This window comes from Phalangium opilio, unplaced genomic scaffold (genome assembly GCF_054372755.1).
Source record: "Phalangium opilio isolate 3A_F unplaced genomic scaffold, DU_Popi_V2 ptg000060l_1, whole genome shotgun sequence".
Taxonomy (NCBI): Eukaryota; Metazoa; Arthropoda; class Arachnida; order Opiliones; family Phalangiidae; genus Phalangium; species Phalangium opilio.
The window spans coordinates 2456690-2482538 of NW_028324177.1; the positions used below are offsets into that span (position 1 = coordinate 2456690).

At 37.1% G+C, this 25849-nt stretch overlaps 1 protein-coding gene and 2 long non-coding RNA genes across 4 annotated transcripts; 2 read left to right on the plus strand and 1 right to left on the minus strand.

Annotated features, from left to right (window-relative positions):
• Positions 1–1264: 1264 nt before the first annotated feature.
• Positions 1265–16764, plus strand: LOC149666527 (uncharacterized). The gene is made up of 3 exons (XR_016368234.1): positions 1265–2363; positions 10103–10164; positions 16746–16764. It is a non-coding gene; the product is annotated as an uncharacterized LOC149666527 (long non-coding RNA).
• Positions 14368–15215, minus strand: LOC149666528 (uncharacterized). Its single transcript, XR_016368273.1, has 3 exons — positions 14638–15215; positions 14546–14575; positions 14368–14479 (listed from the first exon to the last, which is right to left on the minus strand). It is a non-coding gene; the product is annotated as an uncharacterized LOC149666528 (long non-coding RNA).
• A 421-nt stretch (positions 16765–17185) lies between the features above and the next one.
• Positions 17186–18761, plus strand: LOC149666529 (uncharacterized). Of its 2 annotated transcripts, none has more exons than XR_016368274.1 (2): positions 17186–18493; positions 18566–18761. XR_016368274.1 is itself a non-coding variant. In XM_089841711.1 (2 exons), the coding sequence occupies exon 2, from the start codon at positions 17825–17827 to the stop codon at positions 18140–18142; it is 318 nt and encodes a 105-aa protein (XP_089697837.1). In that variant the 5' UTR covers positions 17186–17689; position 17824; the 3' UTR covers positions 18143–18761. The 2 variants fall into 2 exon arrangements, 1 of the variants encoding a protein (XP_089697837.1); XM_089841711.1 differs by having other exon boundaries at positions 17186–17689; positions 17824–18761.
• The last annotated feature ends 7088 nt before the right edge of the window (positions 18762–25849 follow it).

Sequence of the window (25849 nt, forward strand, 5' to 3'; positions counted from 1 at the left end):
TTTCGTGAAGAACGTAGCAAAAGTCAAAACACGGATCGCTTTCTAACTCTGTATTTCGCATTGAAAAGGTGGTGACATAGAAACCCCCTAAGTTCATAGATGTACTGCACTAAATGCATTGCAAACTGACAAACGTTTTTCTCTTTAAAAGTCGTTTTGCCAACTCAATTCCTTGGGGGTTTGCAATTATAACACCTAGTTCACGGTCTATCTTAATTTGTTTTATTGTGGTTCCAAAAACGGTAGATCTCAAGGACATCCATGAACAGAGAGAATCTTGACTAATCCAGGGTTTAGATAAACTGCATTCGTCTGGAATGTCTTCAATATTTTGCCTTTTATCATTGCTTTCTAAATCTTGAGGAAAACGTGTCTCTGACCGATTATCGACAGGTAACTCCGTGTTATCTTTGACAAATAACCCTTCCTCGTTTCTGAGCAAAAGATCTTCGTTTGCTACAGAAAGATGTTGTTGGTCATTTTTGATAGGACCTTTTCTTTTAACAGTTTCTTGAGGGATGTTTTCGGGAGTTGATCTTTGACCTAGGCTTTGGTTTCCCAAATAGTGAACGAGGTACACTGCGGGGCGATCTTCCGAGTCTTTTAATCTGAAGACGTGTCTTTTAAATTCAGTTGTGTAATTGTCACGACCTTTACCTACTTTGAGATAGTAGTATCTTTGGATGACTGAACTGTTATCGTTCTTGCCAATTGAAAACCTTTTAGAATTATATGAAAACCTTTTAGAATTATATGAAAACCTTTTAGAATTGTATGAAAACCTATAAGAATTATATGAAAACCTTTAGAATTATATGAAAACCTTTAGAATTATATGAACACCTTTCATTTTTTAGAATTATATGAACACCTTTCATTTTTTAGAATTATATGAAAACCTTTAGAATTATATGAACACCTTTCATTTTTTAGAATTATATGAACACCTTTCATTTTTTAGAATTATATGAAAACCTTTAGAATTATATGAACACCTTTCATTTTTTAGAATTATATGAACACCTTTCATTTTTTAGAATTATATGAAAACCTTTAGAATTATATGAACACCTTTCATTTTTTAGAATTATATGAAAACCTTTACAATTATATGAACACCTTTCATTTTTTAGAATTATATGAAAACCTTATAGAATTACTTAAAAACCTTTATTTACGAAATATGCCGCGAACGGCGCTCCATGATATGGTCGAAAACTGCTAAAATATGTCAGTAGCAATTAGAAATTTATACAAAACCATAGACCTTTTCACACTTAGAGCGAGGGTGAAAAGGGGGTAAAATTCTCGAGAGGTGAGCATGCGCAGAAAGAATGTTTGTTGCCAGTCGTATTTATGAAACCATTGCTTTTACCTTACTAGTTAGGCATTTGAGTTTATTTTTATAAAACAGTGTTGTATTAATGGTTGTTAAAGTATAAATTGAACTTCCTAGGTGAAATTTTATCGAATTCAATTGATAGACGTAAAATTGGGGTAGTTTATAATATTCTACAGACCAAATTGGGCGCCAAGGCTTACGAGCGTGTTATACGCGGCGCTTTCGGGCACGGCATCGGCGATGTCCGCCGATGAAGCGTCGATCCAATACGGTCGCCGAGGCTTAGTGAGTTTTAACCAACTATTGTCATTGCACCGTTTCCATTAGAACTTAAAAACTGTCTGTTTCTTAACATGGTTTTAATTTTACTCTCTCGGTTTAAATACTAGGCATTTTATTTTAATATTAAATTACAAAACGTTCTAAAACACGTCCATCGTAGTTTATTTTACACGTTAACTCCATAGAAGTGTAAAACTCATGGCAACAAACTTGCAACTGCTCATGCGCGGCCATAAGTGTGAAAAGGTCTATAATCCTTAAGGCTCGAAAAGTGTTATGCTTCTCTGGGTAATGTTTCTTATCCCTTCTATAATACCCCTGCTTTGGCAAGCACGCTGACGAAATCGCCTTTCCCCGATTCTCGTCTCTCTCTCGCTAGTCTCTACGTTACTCAGCAGTAAGTTCTTCATTTTCATTTCTTGGAGGACCGCGGGGCTGGATGGTACTCCATAGTCACCGTGCCGCTTAACATGGGTTGAAATAAGGTTATATTGTAATAAAGTGACGTTAAGTTGATCAAATTCAATTAAAGTAAAAGTATGAAGTTCCGAGAGAAGTGCGGACTTCTCTGAGAAGCCTTAATGCGCTCTCGGAACGTAAATACGGCTTTCTTAGTTAGAACAGAGAAAACTTTGTTGCCCGAAGTTGTCGATGAAAGATTAAATATCTCAAAATTATGTGTAAACACATTGACTACTGTAGAACGAATAGGAGGCTGTGAAACAAGGAAAGTTTTTTCGTAAGGATTTATGGCATTAATGCTTAATATTTTTTAAATATTTCAATATCGTAGTTGGTTAGGGTCCTACTAGTTTGCACACCTGGCGCCTGCAAACTGATTATGAAAACCTTGCACAACTTTCAAAACTCGTACTAGTTTGCACACCTGGCGCCTGCAAACTGATTATGTAAACCTTGCACACCTTTCAAAACTCGTACTAGTTTGCATACCTGGCGCCTGCAAACTGATTATGCAAACCTTGCACACCTTTCAAAACTCCTACTAGTTTGCACACCTGGCGCCTGAAAACTGAATATGCAAACCTTGCGCATTTTTCAACCCCACCCCACCCCATACTACTTTGCACAACTTTATAAGCAAACCAATTAAGCAAACCTTGCACACCATCCTCATTCTCCCTACTAGTTTGCACATCTGGCGTACGCAAACTGATTACGCAAATCTTGCACACCTTTAAAGAACACCCCCTCTGCACAACTTTATAAGCAAACCAATCAAGCAAACCTTGCACACCATCCTCCTTCTCCCTACTAGTTTGCAAACCTGGCGTATGCAAACTGATTACGCATACCTTGCACACCTTTAAAGAACACACCCCCTCAACAAATACTACTTTGCACAACTTTATGAGCAATCCAATTTAGCAAACCTTGCACACCATCCTCATTCTCATTACTTGTTTGAACACCTGCCACAGTGCAAACCTAGCACACCGTCCAAAAACACGCCACCCTACCCCATATTACTTTGCACAACTTTATATGCAAAACTTTCACACCTTAATATTTTTCCGCAAACCCTGCTCAAAATAGCACACATCGAGTAAAAAGCTCCACTTTCAATTTTAAAACTACTATCTATCCATTTTTCTTAATTTTTAAAAGGTTTGCACAGAATTTCAGTCTTGCAAACCTTCATCGTTTTTTTGCAAACCCTGCTCAAAATAGCACATATCGAATAAAAAGCTTCACTTTTAAATTTAAAACTAGTATCTGACCATTTTTCTTAATTTTGAAAGGTTTGCACAAGTTTTTTGGTCTTGCACACCGTTATGGTTTTCCGAAAACCTTGCTCAAAATAGCACCTATCGAATAAACAGCTCACGTTATATTTTTTTTAAAACTACTATCTAACCATTTATTACAGTTTATCATGGTTTCACAGGTTTTTCGTCTTGCAGACGTTTTTCGTTTGCTACTTTAGCTCCAAATACAACATATAGAATAACAACATATTCATGTATTTTAAACCATCCAACATTTTTACTTAAGATTTAACATGGTTTTCACATGTTTTTCGTCAAATTACAACATTTAGAATATAAAGCTTCCTTTGTAGCATTAAAACTACCATCTTACGACTATACGTAAGTTTAAATATTGGTTGCACTGCTCTTTCGTCTTGCACACCCTTCAGTTTTTCTGCAAACTGATCCAAAAATAACATTGGAGAGTAAAAATTCCAATTTAATTGTTTATACTATTCTTCTACCATTTTTTCAAAAGTTTTAAGTTAGCTCACAAATATCTATTTCTATTTAATGCAAGTCTTGCCGAATAAGAGCTTTACCATTTTGCAATTACTTCGACGTGCTTTACACAACCTTCTCGTCTTGCACATGTTTTAATACGCCGTGAGAATTTTCGTAGTCAAACCTACAATCGTGTAGAAACTTTCAATTTTGATTAAATATTGTCCTATAGAACGGTCCAATAATACATTTTACGATGAACTTCAACGTTATTTGTTTAATTCCGTATGGTGTAAAACTGGATTTGAAATTATGTATGAAAGAACTTATTAAACTAATCCACAAAAAATATTGAAAAGGTTTGAACGGAGCCTCCGAGATGATATATGCCCGTGCGTGTCGATTTTTATGTGGGGAAATATCCGGTTTCGTAGAGGAAAGATTTTACCATATATGTGTACTAGGTGGCACTTTTATTACCGTTGCGACCCTGGTCTTTCATAAATTATCGTTGCTATTTTAGGGACAAGTATAAAAATTTTGAGAAAGAGAAAGTTTTCACCCTTAATTTAACGTGATTGTTTTAAGGGATATTTTTTATTAATCTATTGGTTCGATTGTATGGACAACAAAATTAATTATGGGATTTTAACATTGTGGTTTTTTAATAAAAAAAACTTCTTGCTAATTTACGGTCTTAATATGCTTGTGTCCCATTAGACCGAACGCGTTTCCCATTCAACCGAAAGCAGCCCAAATGCGCGGTTTTGGGAAAATATATATCAAAATTTAAAAAGCAAACGTTTTCACTTTTATTTAAGGAATTTTTTTCCCTACAGTTTTCGTTGTATATATATATTGATGTTTGAAATGCAAAACTTTATTTTAAGAGTGGTTGATAATGGAGAGAATTGCATTTTTTTGGAAAAGGTGGCAGCTAACTATTAGGAGAATATTTTGGAAAAGGTGGCAGCTAATTAGTAGGAGAATGTTTAGGAAAATGTGACAGCTAACTATTAAGAGAATATTTTGGAAAAGGTGGCAGCTATTTAGTAGGAGAATATTTTGGAAAAGGTGCCAGCTAATTAATAGGAGAATATTTAGGAAAAGGTGGCAACTAATTAGTAGGAGAATGTTTTGGAAAAGGTGGCATCTAGTTAATAGGATAATAACCTAACCTAACCGAACCTGACCTAACCTAACCAAACCGAACCTAACCAAACCTAACCGAACCTGACCTAACCATCCAAACCTAACCTAACGAAACTTACAATTTCCTTCTCCGGGTTTGAACCCGAGCCTCTGAATTAAAAACCTGATATTCTACCATGCTGCTGCGGTGATTCGAAATCCTCACAGACATTTTATTAACTAATAGACCAAGAGCCAGTGGCCTGGATCTTACCTCATAAAGTACAAAAGGTCTGACCATTGGAATGAGTTCAGTTTTGATGCTCATTAATAGATTTGGCCGTCTTACGCGTCACAGCTGGGGAATTTGAGGGGGGCGGGGTCATGTTTGACCCTATTGAGGTATGATTTCTTACCTCATGAGGTACATGAATAAAAAAGGTTGCAAATAATAGAACTGGAAATGACGATTCCAAATATATGAAATCTGACGTCATCAAAGGGGGCCATCAATAAATCAGACCGGGGTTAAAAAGGTAGGATGAGGTATGAATTATTTCCTCATGAGGTACATGTATGAATCCGGTGTTGTTTGATAGATTTGGTCGTGCTAAATAACAGAATATAAAATCTGACTGGAAAATACGCGGCTTAGGTTTAATCTGACGGCCTGATTCTTGCGTCAGACTATGACAACTTCGTGCCTCATAAAGCTAGATTCCCACTCGACCGAAAAAAACCGGCGCAAATCACGCAGCATACGGTAGAAATTTTACCTTACGCTGTAGACTGTTCACACTACGACTGAATTTTGAGTTTAACGGTAAATATTTTTGGGTCACGCGACAGATTAGAGTAGTTTCCATAACATTTATTTCGCACTCTGAACTGGTATCTTTGTCCCATTGTCGCTTAGATCGAACAAGAAAGTATATTTTCTAACCTCCTCAATAAAGACTTCCTTATTAACATCTTACCTCTATATACTTCCATTAGATACATTTTTCTTTCTTCTTCGCGTTACGCCGGTGTCTCAGACAATGAAATTATCCCACTGACTACGTCATAAATTTCAAGAGTGCACGCATACGCTAGATAGATTGATAGCCGCCATGTATTTTTTTTTGGTCGGAAACATGCCACGAAGAGAGAAAAATGTATCTAATGGAAGTATATAAAGGTAAGATGTTAATAAGGAAGTCTTTATTGAGGAGGTTAGAAAATATACTTTCTTGGACGATCTTAGCGACAATGGGACAGAGATACCAGTTCAGAGTGCGAAATAAATGTTATGGAAACTACTTTAATCTGTCACGTGACTCAAATATATTTACCGTTAAACTCAAAATTCAATCGTAATATGAACAGTCTACAGCGTAAGGTAAAATTTCTACCGTATGCTGCGTGATTTGCGCTTGTTTTCTTTTCGGTCGAGTGGGAATCTAGCTTTATGAGGCACGAAGTTGTCATAGTCTGACGCAAGAATCAGGCCGTCAGATTAAACCTAAGCCGCGTATTTTCCAGTCAGATTTTATATTCTCTTATTAGCACGACCAGATCTATCAAACAACACCGGATTCATACATGTACCTCATGAGGTAAGAATTCATACCTCATCCGACCTTTTTAACCCCCGTCTGATTTAATGATGGCCCCCTTTGATGATGTCAGATTTCATTTATTTGGAATCGCAATTTCCAGTTCTATCATTTGCCACCTTTTTCATTCATGTACCTCATGAGGTAAGAAATCATACCTCATTAGGGTCAAACATGACCCCACCCCCCCTCAAATGCCCCAGCTGTGACGCGTAAGACGGCCAAATCTATTAATGAGCATCAAAATTGAACTCATTGCAATGGTCAGACCTTTTGTACTTTATGAGGTAAGATCCAGGCCACTGGCTCTAGGTCTATAATTCTTTCAAACAAATTCCCATTCAGCAGAAACCCGCCATTGGGCTGGAAATTTAAATAAATTCTCCATAAAAAACCAAAAAGCGGTTACGGTCCAATGGGTTTTTGTCCAAAGGGACTATACCCTTAATATACCATAAGAGGATTTTTTTTACTCCTTGTAAACCTTTAATTTTTGGACTTTAACTTCTTTATCCTTTACTTCTTTGACATTAATGTTTAATAAAAGTCCTAGGAATTTTTCTAAAACAGTTTTTTACTATCCGCGACCTCGGCTTCACCGCTCTACGTCTATGCCTTGACCTAATATTGAAGCAGTCGATAGGGTCATGAGGCTGAACTTATTTTTTATTTTACGGTACTAAACGTGCCACCAAGCGAGAAAACACGGCGAACTAAATTCGTTAAAAAATATTCTCGCTTCGCAGTGCAAACCATATTAAAACTTTAGTATGCTATAAAGGAGCTTTATATTCTATATGTTGTAATTTGTGCAAAGCATGATAAAACTTAAGTATAAATGTTGGTAGGTTTAAAAATACATGAATATGTTTTTATTCTTTATGTTGTATTATGAGCTAAAGTTGCAAACGAAAAACGTCTGCAAGACAAAAAAACCTGTGAAACCATGATAAATTGTAGTAAATGGTTAGATAGTAGTTTTTAAAAAATATAACGTGAGCTGTTTATTCGATATGTGCTATTTTGAGCAGGGTTTTCGGAAAACCATAACGGTGTGCAAGACCAAAAAACTTGTGCAAACCTTTCAAAATTAAGAAAAATGGTTAGATACTAGTTTTAAATTTCAAAGTGAAGCTTTTTACTCGATATGTGCTATTTTGAGCAGGGTTTGCGGAAAACTATAAAAGTCTGCAAGACGAAAACCTGTGCAAACCTTTTAAAAGTTAAGAAAAATGGTTATAGATAGTGGTTTTAAAATTAATAGGGGAGGTTTTTATAAGTATATGTGCTATTTTGAGCATGGTTTGCGGAAAACCAAAAAGGTGTGTAAGATGAAAAACCTGTGCAAACCTTTTAAAAGTTAAGAAAAGTGGTTAGGTACTAGTTTTAAAATTAAAAGTGGAGCTTTTTAAAAGTACATGTGCTATTTTGAGCAGGGTTTGCGGAAAACCATAAAGGTGTAGAAGACTAAAAACCTGTGCAAACCTTTTAAAATTTAAGAAAAATGGTTAGGTACTAGTTTTATAATTAAAAGTGAAGCTTTTTACTCGATGTGTGCTAGTTTGAGCAGGGTTTGCGGAAAAAAAATAAGGTGTGCAAGGTTTGCATCTAAAGTCGTGAAAAGTAGTATGGGGTAGGGTAGGGTGACGACTTCTCGAAACGTGCGCAAGTTTTGCATATACAGTTATGCAAAGTAATATGGGGTAGGGTGGCGTATTCTTGAACGGTGTGCAAGGTTTTGCAATGTGCCAGGTGTGCAAACAAGTAGTGAAAATGAGGATGGTGTGCAAGGTGTGTTAAATTGGTTTTCTCATTCATTTGTGAAAGGTAGTATGTGTTGAGGGGGTGTGTTCTTTAAAGGTGTGCAAGGTTTGCGTAATCAGTTTGCATACGCCAGGTGTGCAAACTAGTAGGGAGAATGAGGATGGTGTACAAGGTTTGCTTAATTGGTTTGCTTAAAAAGTTGTGCAAAGTAGTATGGGTGGGGTGTTGTTGAAAGGTGTGCAAGGTTTGCGTAATCACTTCGTAGGCGCCAGGTGTGCAAACTAGTAGGAGTTTTGAAAGGTGTGCAAGGTTTGCATAATCAGTTTGCAGGCGCCAGGTGTGCAAACTAGTAGGAGTTTTGAAAGGTCTGCAAGGTTTGCATAATCAGTTTGCAGGCGCCAGGTGTGCAAACTAGTAGGACCCGTTGGTTAAGGTTTGGCTTTGTAAGCCACGCCAGACTTCTCCCTTCCAATTTGTTTGAAAAATATTAATTGCGATTTGAAATCTTCGTTTCAATGCAATGTTTTTCTGAGTAGACATGTTTCAGATATAAGGATTGGAATAGTTTTAAATATTGCAAATAAATAGCTATTTAATCTAGCTTAGATATATCTTGAATTGGAAATAATAGAAATATCTTTGACTCGAAATAGGTTTTGAAAAAAGGAAATATATGGGATTTGAAGCAAGTGTTCCTCATTGGGAATATCTGGGCGTTAAGACCCATTTTTAGGTTGCAAATACCTGGGATTGAAACCAAGAGTTTGGGAAATGGGAATATCTGTGTTTTTAAAACCTAGTGTTTGAAAACTGGGAACGTCTGGGTTTTTGAAACCTAGTGTTTGGGGACTGAGAATATCTGGGTTTTTGAAACCTAGTGTTTGGGCACTGAGAATATCTGGGTTTTTGAAACCTAGTGTTTGGGGATTGAAAATATCTGGGTTTTTGAAACCTAGTGTTTGGGGACTGAGAACATCTGGGTTTTGGAAACCTAGTGTTTGGGGACTGAGAACATCTGGGTTTTTGAAACCTAGTGTTTGGGGACTGAGAATATCTGGGTTTTTGAAACTTAGTGTTTGGGGACTGAGAATATCTGGGTTTTTGAAACTTAGTGTTTGGGGACAGAATATCTGGGTTTTTGAAACCTAGTGTTTAGGAACTGAGAATATCTGTTTTTTCGAAACCTAATGTTTGGGAACTGAGAATATCTGGGTTTTCGAAACCTATTGTTTAGGAACTGAGAATATCTGGGTTTTCGAAACCTATTGTTTAGGAACTGAGAATATCTGGGTTTTCGAAACCTATTGTTTAGGAACTGAGAATATCTGGGTTTTCGAAACCTATTGTTTAGGAACTGAGAATATCTGGGTTTTCGAAACCTAGTGTTCGGGAACTGAGAATATCTGGGTTTTTGAAACCTAGTGTTTGGGAACTGAGAATATCTGGGTTTTTGAAACCTAGTGTTTGGGAACCGAGAATATCTGGGTTTTTGAAACCTAGGGTTTGGGGTTGGTGGGCTAAAGGAACTTCGGGGTGCGGCGACAAAGATTCTTATGCACTGGGCGACAGGAATAGATGGTGTTCAATTTACATTTGGTATTTTCTCTGTAAATTGTTAAAATTGAGATAAGCATAAAACTATCATATTGAAAATCTATTCGAATATAGAACCAGAGGCGTGATTCAACAACATTAAAAACAGAGTTCATTTCTATAGCTTGCTGAAACAGACCCCATTATGGATAAAGGTTAAATTTATGTTAATATTACAGACCAATTTCTGGTTCTCCATTTCCAACATCAGGACCTGTATTAATTGGATGACTTGCATGACGTAAGAACTGTTGAACATTTATCAGTTACTATTGCTAGGCAACTATAAAATTCGGATTGGTTTAAGTTTATCATTACCAAAGTATTTACATTGTTTGTAATATCCCGACTTACTTGTTATTTAGATTGGACGCGTTATGGCCTGTTCGAATGGTCCTCCTCTCTTCTGCTATTTCATTGTCTCTACGTGCTCTGTTTTCAATTGATCTCAGATTTTTTGTTTTATATACACAACGTTAGCTTAAGAATCGAAATTGATAGTTTTTCACGTATTTACTTGTAAATAACCATGCATACGCATGGAAAATTTGCCCTGAAGTCCCTGTTCAACTGAGCGTGGAAAGACTCTACATCGTTGTTTCTTCGCCTTCGAACCGCGTGGACGGAAATTACGAAAGGTGTCTCAGTATCTGTCCAATAATCTTGAACGTAGCGACCCAAAGTATTGATACTATTCCGGTCAACTAAATTCAACTAAAAGAAATTAAACATTTGTCCAAAGATGGTTATAAAGCTCGACCGAAAACGTTCTGTAAATTTTTACCGCATGGTCACGAAAGGGTCTACCAATGCCATCCCATATTACGTCCATTCCCTCTTGAATTTGGACAGCTGGCAAAAAAAGGCAACGCCATCATCATTTTGATTAAATCGCGGATGTTGATGTCTGGCCTATAATGACGGTGAAGTTCAGGGCTCGCGGCGACTCTGCGATAAATCGCCTGAAGAAATTTTCACGGGGTTGGCATTTTCTATTCTTTTGAAATGGAATTTAAAAACGATAACCTGTGTGTAGTGGAACCAACACCCACGTAGCCTCGGCAAAGGGAAATGGTCATGCAAACTCCTTTGATTTCCCATTTCAAAGTCAGTCATGCTGTCAGTATACTGAAAATTGAGGTATTCTCGGCATAAGAAATCAAGAACCTCATCATACGCTCCCGCTGGTCATGAAAGCGTACACAAAAGGGAATACGCATTTTAAAAAATAATAAGAATAAAATCTTGATATCGCGATCAAAGGGAAAAAATCTCTGACGTAATGCTTTGGTGGGCCGCCTTCAAAATAACTTCGAAAGTTCCATCTAAGAAGATTGATTTCATATCCGCCATAAAATGCTGCATCATATACCATGATACGAAAATCAAAGTATTCCACACAGGTAGAATGCCCGGCAAAAAAAGATTACGATTAAGAATGTTCGTATCATACCTGTATTGTTCCGCTTTGGGATCCTTGTTTAGCGCTTGAACAAGGCCTTCAAAAGTATTGACACTGTTAGGTTCGTTCCTTTCCACGCCAAGTGCATCATTGAACAACTTGGGAACGATACACCCATCACATTTTGGCTAACTTTGTTTTAACGGGGTATATGGTCAGTAAAATACAGTATCGTAAATTATGGATATAATTAATACAAGAACGAATAATTGCTAGGCTCCAATGTGCTAAGATAAAACAGCTGGCAGAAGGTGCTAAGGCCTCTTTTTCTATTCTATATATATGATTCTAGTTGGCGGAGGAGGGACACTGAACAAAAAAATCAATGAAACTGAAATATCAATCAATCATCTACTGAAAGAGGTATCAACCTACTTTTTTAAAAAGAAGGTAAATAAGGATTAGATGGCTTGCTGCTTTAAACAAGATTTTTAATCATGAAGAGAATATTTTGTTAATTTTGGTCAAATTTAGATATTCGGTAATCGAGTTGATATGAATAAAGCACTTTTTGCCCATGTCTATTTTAAACTTTAATCACAGATTTCGCTTACCATTTCACAAGGCTCGTTTACATGTGCGCGAGAATTAAGCTTAAAGCGGAGAGTAGAAAATGAAAGTCGAATCTTTTTCTCGCGCCTAAAAAAATCGCGTCTGCCAAAAGCGTTTGTTCCCGCTGCTCCACCCGCTCCTTCGTTTACATACGAGCTGGGCCGTAGCATGAGCCTAGATTGCAGAGTTGCCTTTCAGTCGGAAGTACACAACTAAAATGGCGTCGACTGTCGTAAGTTTGCTTCTGGTTAAAAAGAAACTATTGCTTTTGAAAAACATTCGATATTTATAATAGAATGGAACGTCGTTGCTGGGTACATCCTGTATGGAGACATAGAAACAAAGAAGGCTATTTTCGCCTTTTGGATTAACCTTATTTGATATAATTTATATATATTTTCTCTACTTGGGCTTGAGAATAATGTTTTAATTGTCAAGCTTAAAAGGATGAGGCAATGTGATTACACGTATTTCAAAAATTTTATCTTGTTCTTTTCTTTCTTTTAAACACATTCTCAATGGTGGTGCCTAGGCCTATTTCGCGAGATAAACAAACGCAAAAATATCCAACGATATTCGGTCCTTGGCTATTATTGGCTTGGAAAATCACGTGACTCTTTGCGACAAGCAAACATGAGCTGAAAAATCTACCACGGCAGATCGGAGCTTATTCGGAACATCCGCTTCATCTATGAGCAACAAGAGCGACTTAAAAAGTTCTCGCTTGTTTGTAAACGGTACGCTTAGGGAACGCAAACCCCAATACGCCTCATCTCTCAGCTTTACGCTTCGACTTCTTCCATTTCTCGCGCACATGTAAACGAGCCTTAATAAACACTACTGAAGGACGCAAATCTATCTGTGATCGGTAACGGTGACCAATGTAGCAATTTTCCCAAATAATCGGCTTGAACTTCATTTGCACATTTCTAGTCGTTAATTTGAAATGTTGCGAGAAATTTGAATGGAATATAAGTAGATATCTCTTTCAGTAGATAATTTTTGATGTTGATATCGAAGATTCATTGAGTTAAAAAAAATTGGTTTTGGTATTTGAATTAAGTTTAGATATCAACATCGGTTAATTTACGATATGGGCTTATGATGGTAGTCTGTTTATAAGATTAAATCGTAACTTTAAGTGTCACTAGACGCTACGAGATGGACAAGTATCGGGCCAAAAAACGAGGGGCAAAAAAAAATATTTTTTAATAAATGCCAAAAATCAACGGTGCCAAGTTTAGAAATAGTTAGTGGGACAATGAAAAGGTGGAAAAATTATAAAATTTGGCTTATATTAAAGCTTGGAACCTAATTTATATTATATTTAAAATCCAGCCATGTGCAAATCCTCAAAAAATATGAAAATGACAACGAAAAAGGACCCACTCTCAATTTTTTCCCCTTAAAAAAAATGGCGGCCACAAACGGGGTGAAAAAAGGGAAAATGACGATTTGGATGGCCATTTGGCTGGCCAAATGTTTGGATAGGGTTTGAACCAAATCATTTGGATTAGGAACGATCCAAATGTAGTTAGAGAATAGGGTCCCAGGTTTTCCATGTTCGTTTGAACTCTGAAAGCGCTCCTTGATTTTTCAATGCGAACATCTTTTTCGTAACCAATTATATTATAAAATAAGATAAGGTGTTTCTGAAAGGTCTGGCACAAATTACACTGAGTGAAACCCTCCATAAGAATAATGTTGTTAAAAGTTGCTTTTCTAGATAGTTTTCATGTGCAAGGAATAATTCCTCTTCTTCCCCGGCTTTAACTCTGATTTGGCTAAGTACTGATTGAAACTTAATTTATATCTTTTCTCTATGTATTTTCTTGGCTCACCAATGGCTGGTAGCTCTGAGGTGAAAAATGGTAATCGTTTACATGGAACCATATCCATTTTAATTACTAAATCTCTAGGTTTCTCTAACTTATACGGTGACCACGATCGTATACCTTGTTTAGATGACAGCACGAAAAATTTTATGCCGTGGTGGGCTACTTCACCAAGAAAATCTTGAAAACTATTTTTATAATTGCACTTTGTTCTCTGTAATTTCGGGTCAAATAACTTTGTTTAAAAACTGAATGCATATGTTAACTCATTTTTAAATTTATGTCTATTTGCTAATAGGTTTATTCTTTGATGTTACATAATAAATTGAATTTAAAACCGAAAAACTGTTCCATTTTATATAACTAATACTAGACATACCTTTTTATATCTATCTCTTCCTTTTTTCTTTTACTATTTAAGCCTAAGAAATAAAGTTTAAACTTTGAGGCTAAAAAAATATAAGCTTAATTTAAATAAAGAGAAGTATATAAATGCAGAACAAAATTTGTTATTTTTAAATTTACAAAAATAATTTTTTTAAAAAGAATTTTCTTTTTTTTATGGCAGCGACAGGGTCTGCACGAGTGTACGAATGCATTCGAACATTATGTCGTCCCTGCCCTTGTACACTCGTGCTAGCTGCCCGGGGACTGCTATGAAGCGTACCCGGCGGTACGTATAGAGCTGCGAGAGTTCCTGGATGACCCTGTGGGCAAGAGAAAAAAAGAGGGTTAATAAAGTATTGAACGACTGATAAAAATAATTAACTTACTGGAACCCTCGACAGTTAAAAACCAAGAGGCTGCAATAAATATTATAAAATTAAATTTAGATAAAATCATAAAATTATGGGTGAAAACTCACTCGTGGGGAATAAGACGCAGTTATTATACACGACCTGCCGAACTTAATTCAGCAGGTCGTGCATAAATGCGTCGTCCGCCACGACCTCGGCGAGTACCACCAGGTACACTATGATTTGGCAAATCACGCTGTAAATAAATAGAGATTATAGTTTTATGATATAATAAAAAAAATTAAATGAATCACTTACAACTCCCCCTTGATATTCAGATCATCCTCTCCCTTACAGGGCATTACTAGCCATGGGTAATAAATAGCCCGGAGAGGCTTATATGGTGCTGGTGAGGGTGGTGGGCTAGTCTGCGGGCTGAGCGGCTTCGGACTGAGCGGCGGGGACGGGTTGGGTGGTGGGCTGGGCGCCTGTCGTCGGCGAGGCCCAACGACGCAGCGCGGGCGTCGTAGGTCCCTTATCGGGAAGTACCCGGCGAGTCCGAATACTCGCAGGGTGAATAAGGGGTATCAACCCCATGGACATAGAAAATCTTTCTCTATAGCTAAGTATTCCCTAAAAAAGTTTTTTAAAAAAAGTATTTCTTACCTTGTTGAAGAGAGATCCATGGCTTGATCTTCTTGTTTGCGGTGGCCCATCTGTGGTGTAATTCGAGAGAAAGTGGTACCTTTTGGGGTCTCAACCCCATCATTTTATACTTTTTACTTGAGTGAAGGCGTGTTCAAGATCAAATACGTGACTTCCAGGTATTTAGCACGTACAACGGTACAATTTCCGAGGGCAAAATTATCAGAAACCTTGTCATTGGTTTAAAGATTTTCAGGTGTTTTTTTTTGGAGACATTTAGAAAAACCCCCCCAAGCAGTTCTTTGGTTGTCCGTACAAGAGTCTTTGGTTTAACAGTAGCCGAACTGGAAAGTACCAACTCCAATCGAGCGATGCCCTTAAAGTTCTCTACCAATTTTACCAATATATTCCACAAGACGTTATTTGGATCGAATATATCGTCCAAAGTTTTCCTAAAACGGGTCGAGTCTCTAAAATTTCCGATACCGACGAATTCGCTGGCAAAGTTTATAAGGAAAGTTGCGATACTAGGTTCGTCGAAAAATTTCAGCTCGTTTAGATGCGCGAATTTGGCGAAGTTCATGTACATTCTAGCCATCGTAACGGCCACCGGGGTCTCCGCGAGAGTCACGACGAGATTGTAGTAATAATTTTCGAATCCCCTTCACGCGCCGGTAGCGTAAGACGATGTAGGTGAGCCGCCCATTGACTCTAAGAGACCCTTGTAACTCGATACTAAAGTTTCGTTGATTTTGGAAAAGTCAAACGCGAAATGAAATATGCATTCCACGCACTTCTCTTCCTTGATGGGCAAAATGTTTTCCAAGAAGTAATTACTTTTTGCGACTGCCCGAAGGTTATTGAGGCGAATAAAAAAGAAACGTTACGGGGATTTAAATCATCGGCGGCTATTCTTATTGATAAATTTCGGGCAAAAACATCACCGAAACGGTCAAAATCGCAAAGCGATATCACAATTTAGGCTCCTCTACCGTATCGATCGGAATACTTGCTTTGATTTTTGCGAAAGAACGTGGCTGAATCGATATTATCTTCGAACGTTCCATAGTGTCCCACACTATTTTTCTAAGGTTATTAATGAAACTCGTATATCCGGAAAATCTCGATATTTTTAAAGGGTGTCATAATGTAGAACGATAAACTGATCGTGATTACGGTGTCGATTAAGGAAACCATTTTAAAACTTTCGGAAAGTGACGCTTCCGTCCTCTTAGAAATTAGATTAAAAAGGGGTCACTGTCTGGTTCTTTCGCTTAGGCCTAAAAAAACCAAGCGGAGATATAACGTCGGACGAAGTAAAATTAAAGGAAAGTAATTACCCCCACCCCGAACCCTATACGCGACTACTTCGCGAAATGAAAATGAAATTCGACTAGATTCTAAGCTAAGAAAGCAATTTTGTAATAATATAGGTGGCGCTGTTCTAACCATCGTCCCATCTTCGTTTTTAGGCAAAAATACATTTGCATGGAAAATTCTATTTCTTAAAATCGTATTAATAGTATCGACTTAAAAATGGCCGTTACGATTAAAAAGACTAAAACGAGGAAGTTTCATAATTTTTTTCCAGAGCGCGCGTGGGCTTTGTGTGTATAGGTGGCGTTGCTTGGAGGATCGAAGGCAGGGTGGTACTTGATAGTACCCGTGCGGCTCAACCTGGGTTAAAATTAGGTAATATTGTAGTAAAAGTGACTAAGTTGATTAAATTCAATTGAAGTAAAAGTATGAAGTTCCGAGAGAAGTGCGGACTTCTCTGAGGAATCTTATTGCGCTCTCGGAACGTAAATACGGCTTTCTTAGTTAGAACAGAGAAACCTCTGTTACTCGCAGATGTCGATGGAAGTTTAAATAATTCAAAATTGTGAGTAAACATACTAACTTCAGTAGAACTGGAATGATGTCTACTCCAAATAAAGAATTATCAGGAGTAATCGTCATTTCAAAATCGGAATTAAAATCATCCAAAAATGATTGCAAATCAGTCGATTTCTTATCATTTTCGGCAATTTTAACTCCGTTCCTGAAATGATGTCCACTCCAAATAATGAATTATCTGAAGTAATCTTCATTTCAGAATAGGAATTACGATTATTTAAAAAAGATTCTTAGATTCAGAATCATCAGGTTCATTAGAGACTGAAGGTGCATCCCCCAAGGACTCAGAATGATCGAAAATTCTTTGAATGACCACCCCCTCCCAAATTTCTTCAAATTCGGGTGTGCAAGCATTAGTATCTAATGGCACAGGATCATCACGATAAGCAAAATAGATCTTCTTTAGGTTAGAAGCCATTACTTCTCCTAAAGTCAAATGGCACAATACATTGGTGGAGATGACGTTAATCGTGCGAAAGACTGCGCTCAATGAAAAAACATCAGCTTGAATTTTACTCAGAGGATGCAAGCAAAAGGCTGCCATTCTCAAAGATTCGAAAGTGCTAAATGAATCTCATCGCTTAGTTTCCTCACGAGACGGCTCTAGGTTTCCGTTCGCATCTCCGAGGAAAGAGTAAGGTACTTCAACTAGCCGTATGAATGGTCAGCTACAAATATAAGCCGATATAAGGGTTAGAGGATTTGGGGGGGGGACGAAGACAGGGGAAGTGGAGAGAGCTTAAAAAATTCCTCTATTTTTCCTCCTAAACAAGGATGCATTTACTACAAGTTGCAATGAGTGAGCAACACATCGCTTCCTTTTCCAATTGGTTTGCGGAAAATCAATGTCACTATCTTCGACTTGATAGTCCTCATCTACAAAGTCTGCTTCTTGTCCTTCCCCTCGTTCCAAGTCAATTGGTTGTTCATTTTCAACTCAAGAAAAATGTCAGCCAAGCCACTCCAACATGGTTGAAACTTCAGTTGCGGGTCGCGGTCATTGCTTTCGTATACGTTACCATCAGAATCAGACCCAGATTCAATTTGGTTCACCTTCATCGTTGCAATTTTGTTAGCCTAATTTACTGCTAAACTTATGTTTGCAGCATTGTCGGAGCAAATGGAGTAAATCTGATAAGGATAGTATTTAAAAACAATATAAATTTTAAAAGAAATAATTTAATAGTATTTTTATAATTAATGATTTTCTTTTTATGATCTATCCCAGAATTGTTTAAAACCTCATTAATTTTCTTTAAAATGTTTACACCAGTATGATTCTCGAGAAAATGGATAAAAGAGACCAGTTGGTTTTGAAAATAAAGACTTTCATCAATGTACTGCATCCTCACGCCAAGCACGGACTCCCTTATCCTACTACTCCACAAATCAAGCATTAAGTGCAGTTGTTTGCCCCCCAAAAATTGGAAGATATTCTAGAAAGTATGAAAGATTAAATCTAAGCACACATTTTATAGCTCATCTGAAAAGTCGTACCTTTAATTGTGGCATAAGGTTGTTGTAGACAATCTCTATGTCCCTAATCATGGTTCGACGACTTGGAATGCCAACATCTGGAGCAGCAGTCTCCATTATACCTCGGTAACCTTCACCATCCACGCTGCTAAACGGTAGGCCATCTTTGGCTATCATCAAAACTACTTTTGTACGCATTTTTTTGGTCATCAACAGATTTACGGGTAATTTTCGATTGCAGTCGTTTCAGAGGGCTGTTGGTACAATCCTCTAACGGCCTTTTTTCGTTTTTGCGGCGAAAAACATGACCCTTATATTTAGACTAACCAAATTGAGTTTTGTTAACATTAGCTCGTGACTAATGAATAAATATCACGTTGTAACCCTCCTTAGATAAGGGAAAAGATTCCCGAGGGCCAAAAAATAAGTAAAATGAAAAGACAAATCCAGTGAGAACTTATAAATTATAATTGAATAATTAAATGCTTTGAAATATTTTATAAAGCTATTAAGGAATAACCCGTCGCGGCGGTTACAATTAACACTCCGTCTTGGAGAATACAAAGGAAAGACACTGACCCGCGAGGTACAGAAGCGAACTGCAACTGATTTCTAGTTACAACAAAATCCTAAAAAGTTTACTTCTAAAGAAGTAACATGGAGGCACTAGGCACTGCCAGATCCAAGGAGTAGAAACCCCAAGGAATCTGGCAGCCATGTTGCATCCCCCATCTTTTGGAACTGTTCTTACATATATTTTTTTTCTATATCCAAAATTCTGAGTAATAAAAGGAACAAAGGTTACCCCGAGAAACCTAATAATGTTTAACAGGGGTTATCACATTTTTTTTTAGTGTTGACTGGGTCCTTTCTTTCCGTGGTTTTGGTTTTGCGCCCAATGGCTGATCAAATTAGATCGGTCGATTGATCTCGCGTCCTCCCTCGGCCATTTAAAATTTTACGGTTTAGTAGTTTTGTTTTTAGGGTTGGGAGATAAACTCTCAAGGGAAAACTGAGATTGGCTCTCGGGAAAAAGAAAAATGTTCTCTGGTTAGGTTACCTATATTATTTTTCTGGAGGTAAACCTAGACCTCGTATAGCGACCGTGATCTCTTATATAATTTCAATTAATCTTAGTTTTTTATAAATATTTTTGTATACCCCAACATCAATGGTTATAAATCTGTAATTATCATCTACTACTGCCATAAGGACAGTAGAATTGGTGGACTTTTTTTTAATAAACTATGTATGTTAAAATTCCGTTGGTTCGGGACTTGCCCTTCAAGGAAGTTTTTTGGGGCTTCGTCTGCGGTTTACATGTAATATATTTCCTGTTAGTATTGTCTAATGGGTGGTCTTTCAAAAATTATTAATACCTATTGCAATAATCCTATGTTAAATGAAATTATGATAACTTTGCATTTTTAACAGCAATTAAATAAGAAAAGATTCTATTTTTGGGAGGGTTTCAATGCGAGTGGGTCAGTGCACCTCGGCAAGGATGTGATTATACAGGTTTCAGTACGTGTGTAAGCAGGGGAAAGAAATGAGGTTTACTTGGGAGGTGAAGGACGGGGTGTGGGGGTCAAGTCACCTCCGGCGGACACGGGGCAGTCGGCACCTATAGGGCAGGATCGCCGACATGTGTCTTATTCCCTCAAATTTTGCCGCCCAGAAGCTTGGCTTACAGGAGTGCGCCACACTCCCGGCAATAAGAAATGATAATGTATGCTTCGCCTCTAGCAAATAAACAAGTAGTAATTTTTTATCCAATTGGGAAAATATTTTATTATCTTAAATTGTTTTTTTTATTTCATTTTTCTTCAAAATAAACTTGAAATACCGTCACCGTCCACCAATCCATCCTCTAGGGACGGTCTAGAGTCCTCCGTTGGTTGTTGGAAACTGGGCCTCTTTTGACCCCTATACCGTCTTAGGGGTGGCGGCTGAGTTGGTGGTGGTGCCATTGATGGTACGGTGACTGCGAATTCCTGAGGCTGGGGAGGTGCAACAGGAACTCCGGATGGGGACTATGTTGTTACATCCATCGATTCCACGAAAAGGTTTAGAAACATCTCCCCCCGCGCTCGGTTCTCAGTGGAGGTTACGGGGTGCCATAGCTGCACCTAACGCAGTGCACGCACGCACACATATTTATTACATTTTCATTCTCTTTATTTATAAATAAAAGTTTCTTATATTACTCACCTCCATTTGTCCTTCAGTTTCTTTACATTCGGGAAGTATGGGAGATGTACCTCCACGACACCCCTTCCCTAACTGCATACTATTTCGTTAAAGTACATATTGTGCATGACTTGTATGGTGTTAACCATTTCCTTGAAGGTGGATTTTAACTCGGACGCTTGGCCCCGAGCCACGAGTAAATTACAATGGCTTTCGTCTACGTACTACCGTTGCTAATCATTTTGCGTTTACCATTTTATTACACAAAGTTACGTATTTAAATACAAAATATCGACGGCTTGTATAATGTGATAAGATATTATTAAGGATTAAATTAAATAAAAACTTAACGAAGGATGTTATGTTTTGATAGGTGTATTCAAAGTTCTCCAACTTTCTTTGTCTTTATTGTATTATTTTTGTCATATTTATAACAAAATTAACAGGTGTTAATTGAAAGAATGAAATTTTCCGAGCGAACGACGAGCATTGAATTTCTGTTTTGTTATTTTTCTTAATTCCCATCTTCTATAGTAACACGCTAACACATATGGGGCATCGTCGTCTTCTACGTCAATGTCTTCGCAAAGGCCATTCGCCATACACATGTTATGTAAAAGAACACATGCCATAATGATATGTGCCGCGAAATTCGAATTGTAATGGAGAGCCCTAGCCTTTAGCAAACACCGAAAGCGTTGCTTTAGACATCCATTACACCTTTCAATGGTATATCTAGCCTTAAGAAAGCTGACATAAACCGAAATTCTGGGGTACCCTCTTTGGGCCCTATTATGGGGACCAATAACCATGGAGTTAAATGGATAGCCACTATGTCCTACAAAAAATAAAAAGTATAAATAAATCAAAAAACAATTATTCTGAGAGAGCGGTCGCTCTCTTAGATAAGACTTCATACTGCTCTTAATGAATAAGGAGGGTTTTTTGTTTGGATGTAGTTTTTTTTGTATTGTATTAACTGTTTTGAAATAATTCCACAGAACTACAATTTGGGCCCTTAATATGTGGTTAAAATTTCAAAGAGATCCATTAATTAGTTTATTTTACAAAAAATAAAGTTGCGGTTAAAATTTCAAAGAGATCCATTAATTAGTTTATTTTACAAAAAATAAAGTTGCTAAGGGTGGTTTTCATTTCCATAAAATTAATCACACCTTTTGATGAAAAACTGGAATTTTTCTCATAGAAAAAACATGGGAAATTTTTCAGAAAAAAAAACTGTGTCTCGTGACTTAGAAAAACTATATGTTGGTTAGTTTTGGGAACGGTCTTAAATTAAACTTTAAACTATAATCTAGGATCATTTTTCTTGTTATTTAGAAAAATTAATTTTAAGTATGTTTAATTTAAAATTTTAAAAACTACCCCAATCTGCGATATTTTAGCATGGATACCCTGTTTTATTAGTAGATATCAGCGCGACCAATATTGGCCTTTTTTACGTATAGTTGCCTCATAATAATCCGATTGTTTATTCTTAATGCCTTTTGGTTGAAATGGCCTATCGATAGTGAGATAAGACTGCTTTAATAGCTCCAGGGAGGAGCTTCTCCCCTTTTTCACCCCGTTTGTGGCCGCCATTTTTTTTAAGGGGAAAAAAATTGAGAGTGGGTCCTTTTTCGTTGTCATTTTCATATGTTTTGAGGATTTGCTCATGGATGGATTTTAAATATAATATAAAGTAGGTTTCAAGCTTTAATATAAGCCTAATTTCATAATTTACCACCTTTTTATTGTCCCACAATCTATTTCTAAACTTGGCACTTTTTTTAAGGCGGTGAAATTGCGCTAAGCCTTGGCTTACCGTTAATTATTGCCTTTTAAAAAAATGTTTATTTCTCGTTGCCCGTTACTTCGCCTTCTCGTATCGTCGTACTTTTAAAGTTTAGACTTTGAAAGTAGTGCTTTTTTTTCTTAAATATTACTTAATTGCATAAAATTTCAATATTATAATTGCGTAAAACGAATTCAATGTTGTTTGTTGATGTAAGGCCGACTATATTAGAAGAGGCCGATGCACGCTAAATATTTCACCAGTTTTTGGGGGTCCTTTGAATTCGCCGAAAGCTGCCACCGTGGCGCTTTTCGTTTTTTCATTTCACGTCACTATGACGTAACTCGAGGAAATTCAAAACATTTTCGCGCCCTTTAAAAGGGAGGTTTTGGGGTGGAGTACCGTGGGGGCAAAGAGAGAACAGAGAAGACGAGTAGCCGAAGCCCGATCCCGAAGGATCATCCCAAATTCCCAACCGCTAAGGAAGGAAATGGTTGAAAGGTTGGTAATAATTTATAATTAACAGTTGAAAGTTAAGTTATGTCCATCAGTCTTCCCTTTCTAATTAAACATTTGAAAAAGAGAGATTTAGGTAGATTCTAGCATAGTTAACAGTGTCACAAATCACAATTATGTTAAGCCTTGGTTTATAAAAACTATGTTGCAAATTGCAATTTTTAAATTGTTTTAGTTTTCAAAACTACTGCCTACGATATTATTAATTTATTGTCTTTTTTAGGTTATGATTTAGGATCTCAAAAATGGGAAAATGTGCAGTACCATCCTGCAATGAAACGGATGAGTTCATAGAAAGAAGCGAAATCGCGATGAAGAGCGAAAAAGTATAAGTTACTTCAGTTTTCCTAAAGACAAGGAGAAAAGAGCTAAATGGTTACGTGCAATATTTGGAAAAACTCCATATGATGATGTTAGTCAAATTGAGAAAGACATAGAAGTAAATAAAAAAAATATGTTGTAAGCATTTCCATGAAGGGGGCTTCAGTATTTCTTGTACCAAAGTGAAAAGACTAGTACCTTCTGCGGTCCCATTATTTTCAACCGAAAATATTGGCCAAAATTTGAAGAAAAAAGTCAAAGTATCATCTGTACCTTTATCCCCAATTGGAAATTTTTCACTTTTAAATGCTCGAAACACCTTAACTACACACCTCAACAACAGCCGAACTAGTGATTATTTTCCTGAGAAATTTAATCTCTCTCCATCAAAGCACTCTAGTCGAATATCTACTGAAGCGAAATTACCGCCTGAAGATATAAGTAATCAATCACTATACCAATCCTTTAAATTAAACCTCACCTCATCAAACCATCCTAGTCAAACATCTACTAAAAGTTCATTTTACTTATCACCCGAAGAAGTAGAAAATCTTATCGTTCAACCAAATTTGATTTGCCACGAGTTAGGTTAACTTTTGATGGTGAAGATTTATCTCCAATTAAGCTTAAATGTATTCCAGTCGAAGAAACAGAAAATCAAAACTACTTATTTGAAGTAGACGCAACTACTATTGAAAACCTGGAGGAAGAAATAGGACCCACAAACTCTTCTGAAAATTCGGGAATCTCAACCGTTTTGTCCGAGGCAGCTAATAATATTTCAAAGAAAGATGCGACCACACAAGCAAAGCCCTATTATTAGAAAAACTACAGTCAAAACATCAGTACGGAAGGTTGGAAAACGTAACTATAAATTAAAGCAACAAGTCAGCAGCTTGCACAAAAAAATTGTAACCCTCACTTCAAAAATCGAGAGGTTGGAAAAAGAAACCAAAAATACAGACTACTCCAATTTTAAGAAAATTATGGATGCTTCCCTTAATAATGATACTAGAGCTAACTTCCTAATGGAGCAAATTCGGTTGTTTGGGAAAAGAAGTCTCCCGTATGAGGAATCTACCTTAAGGATATGTTGTCTCATTTTCAAGAAATCTCCAGTTGCATACCTTTTTATGAGAGAGCTCAATATTCTTCATTTACCTCACCGAGTAACATTGAAAAGGTACATTGGTCATGCATCCGGCGAAGAAGGAGTAACGTCATTAGTCAAAGAAAGACTAAGAACTGAAGCTGCAAAACTAAAAAATGACCACGAACGACTAGGTTCACTAATTCCTGATGAAATGAAAATCAAACCGAAGCTGGTTTATGACAGAACCCTCGACACTTTTTTTGGAGAGACAACACTGTCCAAAGCTGAAGGAAATGGAAACAAACTGGCCACCCATTTGCTATGCTTTGTATTCCAGGGAATTTCAACCAAATTCAAGCTACCAGTAGCGTATTTTTTCACGGCTAATCTCGACACAGACCAGTTTTATAAAATAATACTGGAAGTTATAAAAGCTGTTGAAGAATGCGGTTTTAAAGTTGCAAGAATGGTTTCCGATAATGCCAAAATCAACACTGCTGCATTTAAGAAATTTGGAAATGGACAATTGTGCCACCAAGTGCCTCACCCAATGGATCCAGAGCGGCCTTTTTTTCCAGCTTTTGACCAAAGTCACGAAATTAAAAATCTTCGAAATCAATTTCTAGGAAGGAAATTAGTTTATTTGGGAAGGGTTATCAATTCCGATTTCGTCAAAAAATTATATAATTTACAAAAAGGACTTCTTGTCAAACCCGTTCGGAACCTAACAAGAAAAGTGGTCTACCCAACTAGTTTTGAAAAAATGAATGTTTCAAGAGCTATAACCTTGTTCTCCCAACCAGTAACGGCTGCGTTGAAGATCACTCTCTTAAAATTGAACATGATAGATGAGGAAGATAAAGAAGATTTGGAGTACACCATACACTTCATGGAGATGGTCCGAAAATGGTGGGAAGTACATGATATTTGCAACACCACTCATGGATTTCAATCCAGGAATGTGAATAAAGAGCCTTTTACTGACATCAACGATGAACGGTTGAGATGGTTACAAGAGGAATTTCTTCCATTTCTGAACGTAATTCAAGAAAATTCAACGGTCAAAAATGAATGTTTAACTGACGAAACATACCAAGCTGTAAAGGTTACGTGCAATTCCACCGTGGCTTTGGTGCGATACCTACTACAAAGTGGCTATCATTTTGTCCTGACGCGAAAACTTTCCAGTGATGCAGTAGAGGAATCATTTGCAAATTTAAGAGGATCATGTGGGTTTAATGACACGTTGGATGTTAGATCATGCGTCTTAAGCCTAGAGCACGCTCTCAAGATTGGGATTTTAAAAGCTAAAGCTTTTTCAAACTGTAATAGAGGTGCTGAATCCGAAGCTTTGGGTAAAGCTAGAATTTTGGTCACATTTTTAAAACAGTATTGTAATTTAAACTTT